The sequence below is a fragment of the Parambassis ranga genome, chromosome 19, assembly GCF_900634625.1.
Source record: "Parambassis ranga chromosome 19, fParRan2.1, whole genome shotgun sequence".
Classification (NCBI taxonomy): Eukaryota; Metazoa; Chordata; class Actinopteri; family Ambassidae; genus Parambassis; species Parambassis ranga.
Window position 1 is genome coordinate 24,380,975 of NC_041039.1, and position 14,097 is coordinate 24,395,071.

The window sequence follows — 14,097 nt, forward strand, 5'->3', positions numbered from 1 at the left end:
CATGGTTCAAGGATCAGATGATCCTTTATTAGCATTAGCATTCATCCAACACTTACATATGGCACCAATAAAAAGACAAGAACAAAGCTTTCCTGCTGTAATCCTAAAACCGTCTCAGAAAACCTGGATTAAAAATCATTCATGTCAATAATATATTGACACAAGTTTCACAAAGACGCCAGGATGAAGTCATTTATTAGCTTTCATCTAAACGACTGCCTGAGTGTATAGTGGCAGGGCAGCAGGTTGGAGCTCCGCACATCAGCTAGATGTTCACACATCATCATCATCATCTTCGTCATCATCATCATCCAATCAGCTACAGGAACACCACAGGAAAACTCTCAAAGTTCTTTAATTACATCACGTCTAAAAGTCCAAGCATCAGAGCTGTACAAACTCACAGAGGCTGACACAGACAGGCGCGCAAACACACACAGACACACACAGACACATGCGCACACACACTGGTTCAAGTGGATCAAGTAACGCCTCGCATCCTCACAGGTCGCCATGGAAAGAAAACACCCAGCTTTAGGCCCCTCCACCCTTCGTTACCTTCACTTTCACAGGTCCATTACAACACCCCACTCCACCCCCCCACCCCACACACAACAAACACCATCAGTGTGAGTCTCGGTGCAGGTGTGTGTACCATCTTTGCAGTTGGAAAAGAAGTGCTTGATCACAAAATTCAAGTTTTAATTCTGAAAAGAGAGGAGCAGAGGGAGGAGCAAGGGGGCGGGGTTTGTTTGGAGACACCGATTACAACCTGTTCCACTACAGGAGCTCCACCCTGACAGACACGCAGAGGGTGGAGGCAGCCTCTGTAGAGCTGCAAACAGCAGCCCAACGCCTGCAGGGATCAAAGCAGCTGTCATGTCTGTATCATCGGTACACAGACACACACCTCTGCTGCATGATTCTGACTATAAAACCACACCAATGTCTTCTGTGGATTATTGTCTGAAGGTTTTTCCTTCAACTGGTGGTTGGACAAAAAAAAACTTTCCACATTACAAAGTCCCATGATGCTTTGCAGGATATAAACAGGAAGTAACAACTCCACTGAAAGGACACTGGATCTCTGGGATCCTGGGAAATCCTCAAATCAGTCACTGCCAGGCAGCCTCTGAACGGACCCTCAGTGGATCTCTGCAGTTTCTCCTGGACTCAGAGGACGAGGCCACGCAGCTGCTGCCAAAGTAAAACTTCCTGCGTTGGTGAGGCAGCTCCTACTGACACACACACGTGTCACAGTCTGCTTGGATTCAGCCTCTGATGACAGATCTGACGGCACGTGCACATTCTCACCAACAGTAAGGTATAAAACGGGCTTAAAGTAACTTCATATGACTGACGTCCTCCATGCAAGCACCCGCTCTGCTGCAGCTCAACAGACACACACAGACACACACCTGTCCGGGCCCCGCTTAGCACCAAACATTCTGTAGTGCAACTGGGTGTTTTAGCCCCCCCCTGTCGTCAGCCTTGTCTGGTGGACTGCAGTGTCAGTGGGAGACGTGCAGAGTTCAGTCAGTGATCCTCACACGTAAAAAACAAAGTAATGCTGGATTGTTAAACACTTCACTTCAATCACGCACTATTTCACATCAAATCAACATCACATGGCACCGAATGCAGCACGTTGGAGTAAATGTGTGAAAAAGAGAACCCCGCCCCCCACCCCCCCTTTCTGGCACTCAGAACAAGAGCCATGTTCAGGCAGAAGCTCCATCTGACAAAGAATGGTTCAGTCTGGTTTGTAAGTGCACGTCAATGCCACAGCAGTTTAGGGTGAGGAGGGGTAAGGCAGGATCCTTGTGTCCCTTCTTTCCCCAGTGGGAGACCCCATGCAGAATGGAAACAGCACCCATTTCTCTGTGAGATAAGGCCTTATGAAGCCATCAGCCAGTGCTCCGGCTGTTGGCCAACAGGACTACCTGCTGTACGGGTCACCGTGGTAAACATTGGGGCTGCCTCCACCGCCAGGCAGGGGGCTGTGAGAGGAGGACGAGGACGAGGATGAGGAACCAGAGGAGGTGTAAGAGGGGGAAGACAGCAGCAGGGAGGAAGAGGAGGGACCGGGCAGGGAATCATCGTCTGTTCGCCCCCCATCGAACACATCATCCATGTCCACAGCCAAAGAGAGGCCGGGGAGCGCGGGACCCGGCACCATCCGGGGGTTCCATGTGGGAGCGAGCTGTTCGGACAGGTTAGTATCCAGGGACGTGGGATGGGGGGAGGACTGGGGCGAGGACTGGGGCTGAGTGATGCGGAGAGGATCCGAGGTGGAGGCTGTTGCTGCGGCAGGGTCCGCTCCAGGCCGGGAGGCTCCCGTGCTGGTCTGGGAGCCGCGGTGGATGCGATGGCTGACAATGATGTTGTTTCCAAAGCCGCCCATGGAGGCCATGGTGGTGCTCTGCTCGCGCTGCACAACCGCCGTCATACCGCCGTCTGCAATAAGCCGGCGAATTCGTGCTAGAGCATCTTCCCCCGAGATCAACTCCGACTCTCCAGAACCTAGGAGCGACAGCAGAAGGGTTCATTCATCCTGACCCTTCAGGCAAAGCACAACATCCTGAGAGGGTGCAGGACTCAGCCTGACCACAGCAGGAAGGTAAAGCATGACTGTCAGCTCACCTCTGTGGGTGAGAAAACCTGATGAGAGGCCTTCACCATGCACACACATCCAAAGACAAATGGTCCATGTTTACAACACTTCACAGGAGGAGCACGTCTGACTGAGCATGTGGCAGAGCGGAGGCTTACCTGCAGCAGCTGTGGAGGCGTGAGCCTCTGCTGAAGCTCCACCCTGCACACTGTCCTGATCTCTGCTGCTCTGAGACGCCTCCATCTGTAGCTGAGCGGCTCCACTGGTGGATGGCATCTCAGGAGGGACGTCTGAGGAGACACAGTGACACGATCACACATTACTTCACAGGGGACCACGTGCAGGACAGATTCCTTCACATCAGGCAGAGAGCCTCAAACTGCCACTGGGGTTTCCTGACGAGCAGCTGCTTCTGGAGGGTTCACCCTCTGCTGGGTCACCACATGACACATGCCCACTGAACCCAAGCAGGTCCAGTGACCCTAATTTCAGCCGTGATGTGGATGACTGATCACATACAACTCATCCCATCACACTGGTTTCTCACTTACATACAGCGTCTGAGAGGAGAACCAGGAGAACCAGGAGAACCAGTAGAACCAAATCTACAGACATGTATGAAAGCAAAAGAAAAATGCAGGAGCTGCCGCAGACACGCCATCATGATAACAGCTTCACAGAGACATGCTGTCTGCAGGCTGGTTTAAACACACACAGATGCTCACAGAGCAGTGGCCCTAAACTTGACCGTGACCCGGAGGTTGGAAACCACCGGATGGTTATTCTTAGCAGAGAAAATAATTCAATAAGACACTAATGCAGGTAGCATCAGTGTGCACACACACCACACACAGCAGAATCTGTGTGTGTGTTAGACAACATGCTACTGAGTGTGTGTGTGTCTTACGGGCAGGTGGCTGTGCGGTGCTGGGCTCTGAGAGGTCCCGCTCTGTTTGTGTTTCAGCGTTCTGCAGCTGGATGATTGGCGTCTGGGTTCCTTGTGATGTCACTGAAGGGGCAGGGTGTCGGGGCTGAAGACCAATCGCGTTCATCAATCCCATGTCTCTGTCCAGTCTCCAGCCCGAGCGGTTTGGTCTGAAAGACAATCATCAGATGTGTCCTCGTTAAGAGCACAGCAGCATCAGACACACACTCGGAAAGAAGATGCTCACCCCGGCCTGTCGGAGCCTCGGGTCCGGCTGGTTCCACTGTTGTTGACAGAAAATAACGGTTCACTGCTCGACTCCCCGGGGCTCTCGCCATCACTTCGATAGAATCTACACACACACACAGCTTGTAATTCACTTTCATTCAGGAAGCCTAAAAAGCAGAGGAGGGATTTCTTCGTGGAATCACACAGACCACGACCTCATTAAAAGCACTAATTGGGCTTCTCCAATTAAAGGTCTTCCTGTTCAGAGCAGCTATTAGGCTAATCACATCAGAGGGCTTCTAGTGGAGGAGGTGTGGAGCGGGCGCTCTCTCTGAGGAAAAACACACAGGGGCTGAAGGCTGTTACTCTCGCCGAGAACAAGAAAAGGTTTCTGGCTGGTTTGTGAGCTCTCACAGCTTGTTCTCGACACATCGACAGAAAAACAGTATTCTTGGTCGTGTCTGACAACTATCGAGTGATTGGTCGGAATGTTGGAGTGGGCGTGGTGAATGTGGAGAAGCGAAAAAGCTTCTTCAGGTGCACAGAAGGTCAAACAATACTGTCTATCAGACCTGTTGTTGGTCTTTTATCATGCTACGAGCACATACGCGCCCTCCTCTGAACATTACCGGCTCCTTATCATCCCTCATTCAGGTCAACAGATGTTTGGGAAACAAGCAAAACTGGGAAATCCCAGAAAGTATCTTTCAGAATCAAGTATCAAGTATCAAATCTTCCTCCTCCTCTGCTTCATGTTCACTTAGACCGCTGCTCTGCCTTGTGTGCTGCAGGGGGAGGGCTGTATGAGGAGTTCTGCACACACGTTTCTCCTGAAGTATGACCAGACTGGGCCGAAGCGACCTTTGTTCTTGTTCATGACACCTCAGGAACACAAACAGACTTGTCTGTTGTCGTGGAGCATGGAACAAGCATACTCACTGCAGCTTTAAGCGTTTCCTGTTTCAGTAAAGTGAAGCTAACAGTCAGTCCTCCGTCCACCCTGACCTCCTCCCAGAGACTCTGATGGAGCTCAGGAAGGCCAGCTTCAGAATAAATCTGCACCACCACACAGACACACAGTCAGCAGACTCACACAGGCCGGCAGATGACCAGGTCTCCCTTGTTGGTTCCATAAGCCAGTCCCATGCCCGGGTCAGGCAGCCAGCGGGCCGAGTTGATGCTGACATGGCGCCTCTGGTCTGGAGCCATTGGGTAAACCACACTGAACACCATCTGAAACACACACGTACATCCAGGGAGTGTATCATGGCTGGAGATGTTTTTGCTAAACGTCAAATATCAATAATCATATTGATTTCAACAGTAACAGCTGTAAAAGGGTCTGTTTGCCATTACAACCATTACTCATGTTCTGTTCACTGTATGTCTGTAATGTCATGTCAATTTATAGCCTTGCTTTTAGATTACATTGTTTACTTTGTTTTATTTTGATCACATTTTATTTTTTAACCCATGCATGCTTCTTATTTCATTTCATGTTAATTGTTATATGTACGCACCAAAGGCAAATTCCTACTAATGTGAAACCTCTTCACTTACATGGCAATAAACACGATTCTAATTTGGATTCTGAAAAGGCTGACTGACCGCTGCTGTTTTAGTTTTATGTCTTCAAACCCAAAGTGTCCATAATAACAGAGCTGTGTTAGATGGTGTGTGTGTGTGTGTGCAGTCTAACCCTGATAGAGGTCTCCCCTCCGTGTGGCTGCTGCAGGCGGAAGACTTGTGCCACCATGTGGTCTGTGGTGGGATGCAGCAATATCCTGCGAGAGGCCAGGCCGACCATCACGTAGCAGCCCATCGGGGACAGGCTGACGGAGATGGCGTTTGGACCTGTGGGAACAGAGACAGTCAGCCTCCCTGAACGCTCTGAAGACACCACGTCACCATTCCATGAATGACACAGAATCTAAAGACTAAAACTAAAAAAGGCACAAACTCAAAACTCACAAAGTGAAAACTCAGCTTTAATTACGATTAGAGTAACACATGACATTTAAAGGGCAGGTCCTCCTCCAACATAAAGTCCAGGTATCTGTATGAGCAAACTCATTCTACTGGCCTGTGATGTATGGAGCTGAGGTGGGGGAAGGTCCAGACAGGGTTCTAGTAAAATTATTTGTCTTATCAGTCAGAACTGAGAGAAGACTTAAGACTGAACCGAATCGATTCAAAATGCTTCATTAGATTAGCATACAGGTGTATATTTAACCTCAACGCTTTGTCCCGGCGCCAAGGTGCCAGCACACATTGCTACCTGTTCTGTGGGAAACACTCTCCGTACCGAATCTCTTGGTGTAGAGCATTTCTCCGAGGTTGTGTGGAGCCAGTGAATAGATGGCCAGGATTCCCTCGTCCGGGAAGCCCCGCTGGCTGCTGGGAATGAAGACCGCCAGCAGCTGACCGTCTGCAGAGATGTCACAGCTGGCGTCGTTGTAGATTTTACAGTTTGGCACCAGAACGTTGACTGAGGCTGGACGGGAGACAAACACACACACATCTGCTCAGCATCCTATCCTCTCTAAACACAGACTGCAGCTCAGAGGAAGACGCACCGTTGCTGATCTCAGGCAGGTCAAACTTGGTGAAGTCCCACCACTGCAGGCGGTATGTAGTGTTAGCAATGTTGCTAGCGACTGCAGACTGACCGTCTCCGATGGACGCCCCTGGAACAAAAACACAGTCAGTGAGAAACAGAGCACTCTCACACACGCTGTGGGGTCAGCTAGACTTCCACAGCCACAGTGGAACGGTCTGATCTGGAAGTCGCTCAGTGACAGCCATGATTTAAAGGAAAGGAGCCTGAATGCTTCCTTTATTGTCTCCTTAGGCTTAGGACACACTGCATCCTTGAATGGGTGTGGAAAAATGTCTCAGAAGGACTCCCTTGAAAACACAGCCCCCACACTACAGGGGCCGTGTGAAACAAAACCTCCAGGTGCACAAAGCACTTTGTTGACAGAGGAGTGTGTGTGTGTGTGTGTACCAGCTAGCACTCTGTTGACAGAGGAGTGTGTGTGTGTACCAGCTAGAACTCTGTTGACAGAGAAGAGTGTGTGTGTGTGTGTACCAGCTAGCACTCTGTTGACAGAGGAGAGTGTGTGTGTGTGTGTACCAGCTAGAACTCTGTTGACAGAGTAGTGTGTGTGTGTACCAGCTAGCACTCTGTTGACAGAGAAGAGTGTGTGTGTGTGTACCAGCTAGCACTCTGTTGACAGAGAAGAGTGTGTTTGTGTAGCAGCTAGCACTCTGTTGACAGAGGAGTGTGTGTGTGTGTGTGTACCAGCTAGCACTCTGTTGACAGAGGAGTGTGTGTGTGTGTGTACCAGCTAGCACTCTGTTGACAGAGAAGAGTGTGTGTGTGTGTGTACCAGCTAGCACTCTGTTGACAGAGGAGTGTGTGTGTGTGTGTGTACCAGTTAGCACTCTGTTGACAGAGGAGTGTGTGTGTGTGTGTACCAGCTAGCACTCTGTTGACAGAGGAGAGTGTGTGTGTGTGTGTACCAGCTAGCACTCTGTTGACAGAGGAGTGTGTGTGTGTGTGTGTGTGTGTGTGTGTACCAGCTAGCACTCTGTTGACAGAGGAGTGTGTGTGTGTGTACCAGCTAGCACTCTGTTGACAGAGGAGTGTGTGTGTGTGTGTGTGTACCAGTTAGCACTCTGTTGACAGAGGAGTGTGTGTGTGTGTGTGTGTGTGTACCAGTTAGCACTCTGTTGACAGAGGAGTGTGTGTGTGTGTACCAGCTAGCACTCTGTTGACAGAGGAGTGTGTGGCCAGGCCGGGCTGCCCTCGCTCATGGAAGATTCCAGCATAGGGCAGGTACTCAGGCAGGAGGAAGCGCCTGCAGGAGGAAGCAGGAGAGGAGCTTTGAGTTCTACAGGACGTACAACTGAACACAGCAGGTCTGTTTACACTTGAGAAGAGACTCACCGAGGGACAAAGCGACCCAGTGAGGGTGCAGACATCCTGGCATTCCGTGGTGTCCGGTGTCTTGCTCTGTCTCCATTATCACTGGAAAAAACAACATATGATTACACTCACACCTGGACGTGTTTCAGATTTTCCAGCAGACTGAATCATCACGTCTGAGCCGCCATCAGGTCTTCAGCTCCCTGCAGATCCTGGGTTTATAGCATTTAAGCAACGAGAAGTTCTTTCTTTTCACCCTGTCACAACTTACTCCAGCTCCTCAAAGTCCACATCACTGTTGTCAATGGAGACGGACGGGTTGCTGGCTTGGCTGTCGGAGGACGACGACATGGCCCGCAGGCGGTTCTGCTGGTAGCGCAGTGAGCGCTGGCGAATGCTGTCCCGCCTTGACAGATACTGGATCATCCTCTGAGCGTAGTACGCTGCTGGTGAGAGCCTGCACAGGAAAGGTTCAAGTAAGTGAAGTGCTCCTGTCTGGACTTGTGTGAGGGATGTGCTTTTGTACCTATGAAGTGTATAACTGTACCTGGCTGGGTCGGGGTAGATGGGGTGGTCTCGTGATCCTGACATGTCGTAGCGACTCAGTGATAACAGAGAGGACTCCAGGAGGCGCCTGTGTTAATGAATCAGGAGGTTATATCACACACAAAATGTTTAGGATAACATTCCACTGACGAGGTGCCTGCAGAGACCATACCTCCTCAGGTAGTCCTCATCTGGGGGGTCGACAGGCATTTCTTGGTTTAAGGCCTCCGGCGGCTCTGTGGATCGGCCGGCAGCTGCCTGCCGGTACACCCGCTCCCACTGCGCCGTGTCTTGGTTGTACACCAAACCCACAGTCTGCTCTCCAGGCTGGCTGGAGGACGGAGCTATAGGGAAGGCCACCGTTCCTGCTGCTCCACCTCCAGACGGTGGCGGCTGCTCGCTGGCCTCCGGGGGCACCCTCCGCTCGTGTGTTTGGGCTTCTAGTGTTCTCCTGCCTTCTTCAGGCTGCCAAGGAGAGGAAGGAGGGGGAGGAGGGGGGAAAGAGGAGGTGGAGGAGGGCTCCAGGGTGGAGGCAGAGGTGGAGGAGGACTGGTTAGTGCGCTCCCAGCGCTGAGAGTCGTGGTTGAAGGTTAGCAGGTTGTGGCAGGCCCGACAGCGGTTCAGATGGCCTCGGGAGGTGGGGGGAGGAACATTGTTCTCAAGGCTGTGGGAAGCAGGGGGCGGGGGGAGTGGAGGCTGATAGTGGATGATGGGTGGGGAAGAGGTGGAGGAAGATGAAGACGGCCCTGGTCTGTCTGGATCCATGTTGTTATTCAGCAGCTCTTGGTTCTGTTCCTGGCCCCCATCGGCCAGGCTGCCCCCTAAGGGCGGATCCAGGTCTTGCATGCGGTCAAACTCCATGAAGTAGCGGCTCAGGTTGCACTGCAGCACGTTGGGAAAGGAGGCCGTGCTGCTCCGAGAGCCCTCCCAAAACGGGTGGTGCCCACTGCTTGTGCCCGCAGTGTCCCGGGCCCCCAGCTCTCCTTGCTGGGGGAAGCCCCGTCCTTCAGTGGCGGAGGTGTAGACAGGTGAGGAAGAGGAGCCGTCCTGCTGCCGAAGGACTGACAGAAGGCTAACGGAGGAAGAAGTAGAGGTCCTGGGAGGCAGCATGCTTGGATTACCCCCACCCTCCCTCATGTTCAGGAGGTTGAAAGTCCATTCAGGTCCTGGTCTGGAGGTGGAGTGTGACTCAGTGCTTCTGGGAGCAGCAGGGTTCAAAGAGGTGCCGGTGCTGTAGTAGACTGAGGTAAAGGCCGAGGGCCGCTCTGAGGGCTGCCGGGGCTCCGTGCGGGCCGAGGAGAAAGTGGAAGCAGGGGGGGGCGCGGGAGCATCAGACGACACCCTGGAATCAGACGGAGTCAGGGGAGGACCGCCGGCAGACAGAGAGGAGTTCCGACTGGCTGAGCAGCGACTGCACAGGCACACCATGCCCAGGTGCTGCGTGCAGCCGGGGAAAGGGGGCCCACGTTCAGAGCTAGGGTACTGGGCGAGAGGCATGCTGGGGGCTTCTGCATTATTGCTTCCATTTTCACCGAGAGGCCGAGTCTGCTCCCCTGCCGCCTGAGCCCCCGGGGAGCGGGACGACAAGATGTGAAGGAAGTTGTGGAGGATGGGCGTGCGGCGAACGGGCTGTGATGGCAGGAAGGAGCGCTGACGGAAGTGAGTCATCTCCACGCTGTCCATGGGAACCTCAGAGTCCTCCTCGTTCTGAAAGACACCCAGCATTACCAACCGGACTCCATGTGATTAACCTCCAACAGGAACACCAGTCTTACCTGCTGATTGGACGGATTCACGATGGCCGTGAGCAGGTTGTGCCCGAGAGGGTCAAACCTCACCAACCTGGAAAAACACACACAGCTCAGTTCATGAACTGTTTCTAGAATGTTTGTGTTTCAGGATCAGTACTGTCCATGAGTGTCTGAGCAGCTAACCACAGTGTGGATCCTGTTTAACCCACCGGACTCTCTCTGTGTCGCTGCCCGTCTTCACCACCGCAAAGGGCTCTGGCCGGCTCCAGTCCCAGAAGTGGAGCTCGTTGTTGGTGGCAATGAGCAGGAGCTGAGCAGTTGGGTGGAAGGCCAGGGAGGCAATGGCGACATTGCTCTCTGTAAACCAACTCTCACTCCCACCCTGCAGAGAAACAGTTAAACATGATGATCTGAGGTCTCAGAGTCAGGCTTTCCTGTCACTTTCTGTACTCACATGCAGGTCCCAGATGCGGACTTCGCCATCAAGGCACCCAGAGGCCACCAAGCCAGGAATCGTGGGGTGAAAGGTCACACACCAGGGGGTTCTGCGGTGGCCCACTAGGGAATGTAGGCACTTCCCAGTCTTCACCTCCGTTATGTAAATGTTGTGGTTGACGTGTGTGGAAGCCATGAGGGTCCTGCATGAGACGGAGGGAGGTGAGAGGGTGTCATTATTCAGAGCATGAAAGGCACACGTTAAGAACCACAGTGTGGCTCCAGGTGAGAGGGTGTCATTCTCCTTTCAAAGTTCTTTTATTAACCAAACAGAACACTCTATTGATCAGAAGGTGTCGTTTTTTCTTTTAAACAAACACACAGCACTTTCTCCTGTGTGTGTTTTAAAGTTTAAACATGGCTGCCACTGTGCAGTGATGTCATCACCTCCAGTGAGGAGCACAGCTCTGAGCTGAACCAAGCTTCTCACCTGTCGGGGCTGAACGCCAGCAGAAAGGTGGACCGCGGGCTGTCCGGCAGCTCCACTTTCTGTCAACAAACGCAACACAAACATTTCAATTCACACCATTTATTCAGACTTACTCTGAAATTACTACAATAAGAGTCCATGCTTTACAGACTGTGTGGGACCCTGCACACATGGTCCCTGGCCGTGCTCTGACGTACCTGACTCTGCCATTTCATCCAGCGGACCTTCTCCTCCACCAGCAGCTGCAAGAGCCGCTGTGAGCCAAAGGTCTGGGAGCCTCGCTCCCGGTTGGACAGGATCCGGACAGAGTTCCTCTGACGAGATGCCATGTTGCTACTGGTGACCTCGGCTGTTTGGCTGCTCACTTGCACTGCTGCCAGTCCGTCGCCATGCAGAGTCTAGGCTGAGAGGGAAGAGAGTGAACACACAAGAGAGGAAGCAGGCTGGGAGAATGTGCTCAATAACCCAAACACCAACTCCTGAAAGTTCATCTGACCCCAGCCACTTAGCTTTGTACCAGCCCTCCTCACCTCCATTACAGAAAACTGAATGATCATCAGTCTGAGCTGTACAACCACCAACCACTGAAAGCATCAGGCACAACCCACAGAGTGTGGGAGGGGTGGAGCAGTGGGGGCAACGCAGTTACCCTCGTGGTGGGGACTGCAAAACACCACCTACACCACCTGCAGAGGTGCTGAAGTCCTGCAGCACACAGCAGGGAGCCTAGAAGCAGGCCTGCAGGGTCCACTGTCCGCTGGCCAAAACTCCCAGCATGCAAAGCTGCACATCATAAAAACATTCCTAACCCAAAGGTAGTTTTACATCTGATGAACAATTAGGCTGAGGGCGAATGAACTTCATGCACCAACGATAAAAGCAGTGGAGGTTGGTCACTGTTACCTTTCTATTAAAAACTGTATTTAAAGAGCTTTAGGTTGTTCTCCACAGAGAGCACGGTATATTCCACTTCACATCTCAGCCTGTTACACTCTGCCAGCTTGTTTCTTTGGCCCATCACTGCGATGGATGAGGGGCAGGCAGAAGCTGAGAAGCAGGGGATGGTTCTGCTCTGTTCACTCTGAATGTCTCAGAACAGGAACATTTACACTGATTGACAGACATGATGCTGCTGATGACACAGAAGACACCTTCAGACACGTCTGAGTAGACATTAAAACCCACCATGTTCCTGGTGCAATAATCTGAACTAACCAAGTGTTTTTGTTAAGGCAAAATGTGCATGTTGAATTTTTTATGTATTTATTTTTGCTAACATGATGTCATGCATTTGAACTGTTGGTTGGACGCTGTAGGAGGAGGCTTTAAATCGAATGACAGAGAGGACAGAGGAGTCACTGACAGAATCATCTGAAGACCTGGGCTCAGGGAACCCATCACAGATTAAAATAATCTATCATAGATGAATTGGGGGGTTGATCAATGAATGTTTATTGGTTCAAACTGTAAACTGTGCAGCTGATCGCAGCTTCAGTTCAAGGAGTAAAAAAGGAGTAACGCCATCAGTGAGCTGATTAATATGTTACATGACGACCACACGTCTACATAAAAGAGTGACTGGTGATGATAATAAAAGCCATTTTAGCTCCGTCCATCACCATGACACAAGCAGCTCTGGGATGACTGCTGTCTTTCATTTAGGTTTAAATAAGAGCATAAGGAACATTAAAACCCCTCTACAAGTTCGCTTGGTTGATGTTCGCTGATGTTTTAACCTCGACCACATTAGCTCATCCCAGATAGAGCTAACAAGCTAACGATCTACAAAATGAAGCCGCCTGTAATGTGGGATTTAACCAGCCCGTGTTAGCTTGTTGATTTATACACGGTGTTAGTGTCGGACTTTAACGATGCATCGGTAAAAAAGTCAGATTTAATCTGTGCAGAGTGGATGGCCTACCTTCTTTGATCGATTGGCTGTTTGGCTGTGCCATCATAGGCAAGGCTAACAGGCTATCTGGAGCTACGCTAGCTAGCTAGCTAGCTCGGGCAAAGACGGAAAATGTGGCCGTTGACAGAAAATAAACTGCGTAACCTCAACACCGCTGCTCCGCGGTTACTGCAATGAAATGCGTCTACTGAAGTCTACGGACAACATTCATACTATCAGAGGGGGCGAAAGTAAATCGTTTTCTAAGGCATTGGTCCGATGTTTTACTAGCTGCCCGACGCGAAACTGCTACTGCGTAACTAGCTAGCTGCTAGCTAGCCACAAACAGGCCTAACAGCAGAGCTCCAACTGCAGGTCATCGAACGCACTGTGAAGCCAATCCCCGGTCATTAATCAAAGTGTTTGATGTTTTGACCCTCAAAGCAAATAAAGAAATCCCTGCTGGTGTAACCTGTTATGCTTCTGATCCTCAGACAGTGAAATCCACTGACCGATCCCAGCAGTTAGTTTGAACCAACCCGAAACTGATCTGCCATCGACTAGGAAGCCTGGGAACAGAGCGTATTATCGATGAAATCAAAACAAATATAATCAATCACTGTCCACTTAGAAAACCCTTTATGAAACACAGCTGGAATACTTTGTCACTATCAAATCAGCACATTTATTGATTTAGTCTTTATCTGTCTCTTATTTTCCATCTCATGTTTCAATGTAAGCACATTTTCTCTGTACAACATTCATTATTCACACACACCATCACAGCCCCGCACAACCTCACACACACAGCCCCGCACAACTTCACACACACCATCACAACCCCGCACAACCTCACACACACCATCACAGCCCCGCACAACTTCACACACACAGCCCCGCACAACCTCACACACACAGCCCCGCACAACCTCACACACACAGCCCCGCACAACTTCACACTCACAGCCCCGCACAACCTCACACACACAGCCCCGCACAACTTCACACACACCATCACAACCCCGCACAACCTCACACACACCATCACAGCCCCGCACAACTTCACACACACAGCCCCGCACAACCTCACACACACAGCCCCGCACAACCTCACACACACCATCACACACCCGTCTCATGAAGAGCAACTTTGACATCTTTAATAAGAAAAAACAAAAACATGAGTAAGTGAGCAGGTCTGGAGCTCACAGGTGATGCTGTGATCACACACACACACACACACACACACACACACACACACACACACACACACACACACAGTAAAC

General features: G+C 51.2%; 1 protein-coding gene across 1 annotated transcript; it reads right to left on the bottom strand.

Annotated features, from left to right (window-relative positions):
- Window positions 1-13,142, bottom strand: ambra1b (autophagy/beclin-1 regulator 1b). The gene is made up of 19 exons (XM_028430570.1): window positions 12,842-13,142; window positions 11,118-11,323; window positions 10,921-10,979; window positions 10,450-10,633; window positions 10,205-10,377; window positions 10,020-10,086; window positions 8,417-9,951; window positions 8,246-8,332; window positions 7,970-8,155; window positions 7,720-7,800; window positions 7,530-7,630; window positions 6,344-6,454; window positions 6,073-6,261; window positions 5,467-5,621; window positions 4,861-5,000; window positions 3,787-3,891; window positions 3,522-3,709; window positions 2,773-2,904; window positions 1-2,523 (listed from the first exon to the last, which is right to left on the bottom strand). The coding sequence occupies exons 2-19, from the start codon at window positions 11,247-11,249 to the stop codon at window positions 1,940-1,942; spliced, it is 4,209 nt and encodes a 1,402-aa protein (XP_028286371.1). The 5' UTR covers window positions 11,250-11,323; window positions 12,842-13,142; the 3' UTR covers window positions 1-1,939.
- Between the last annotated feature and the right edge of the window lie 955 nt (window positions 13,143-14,097).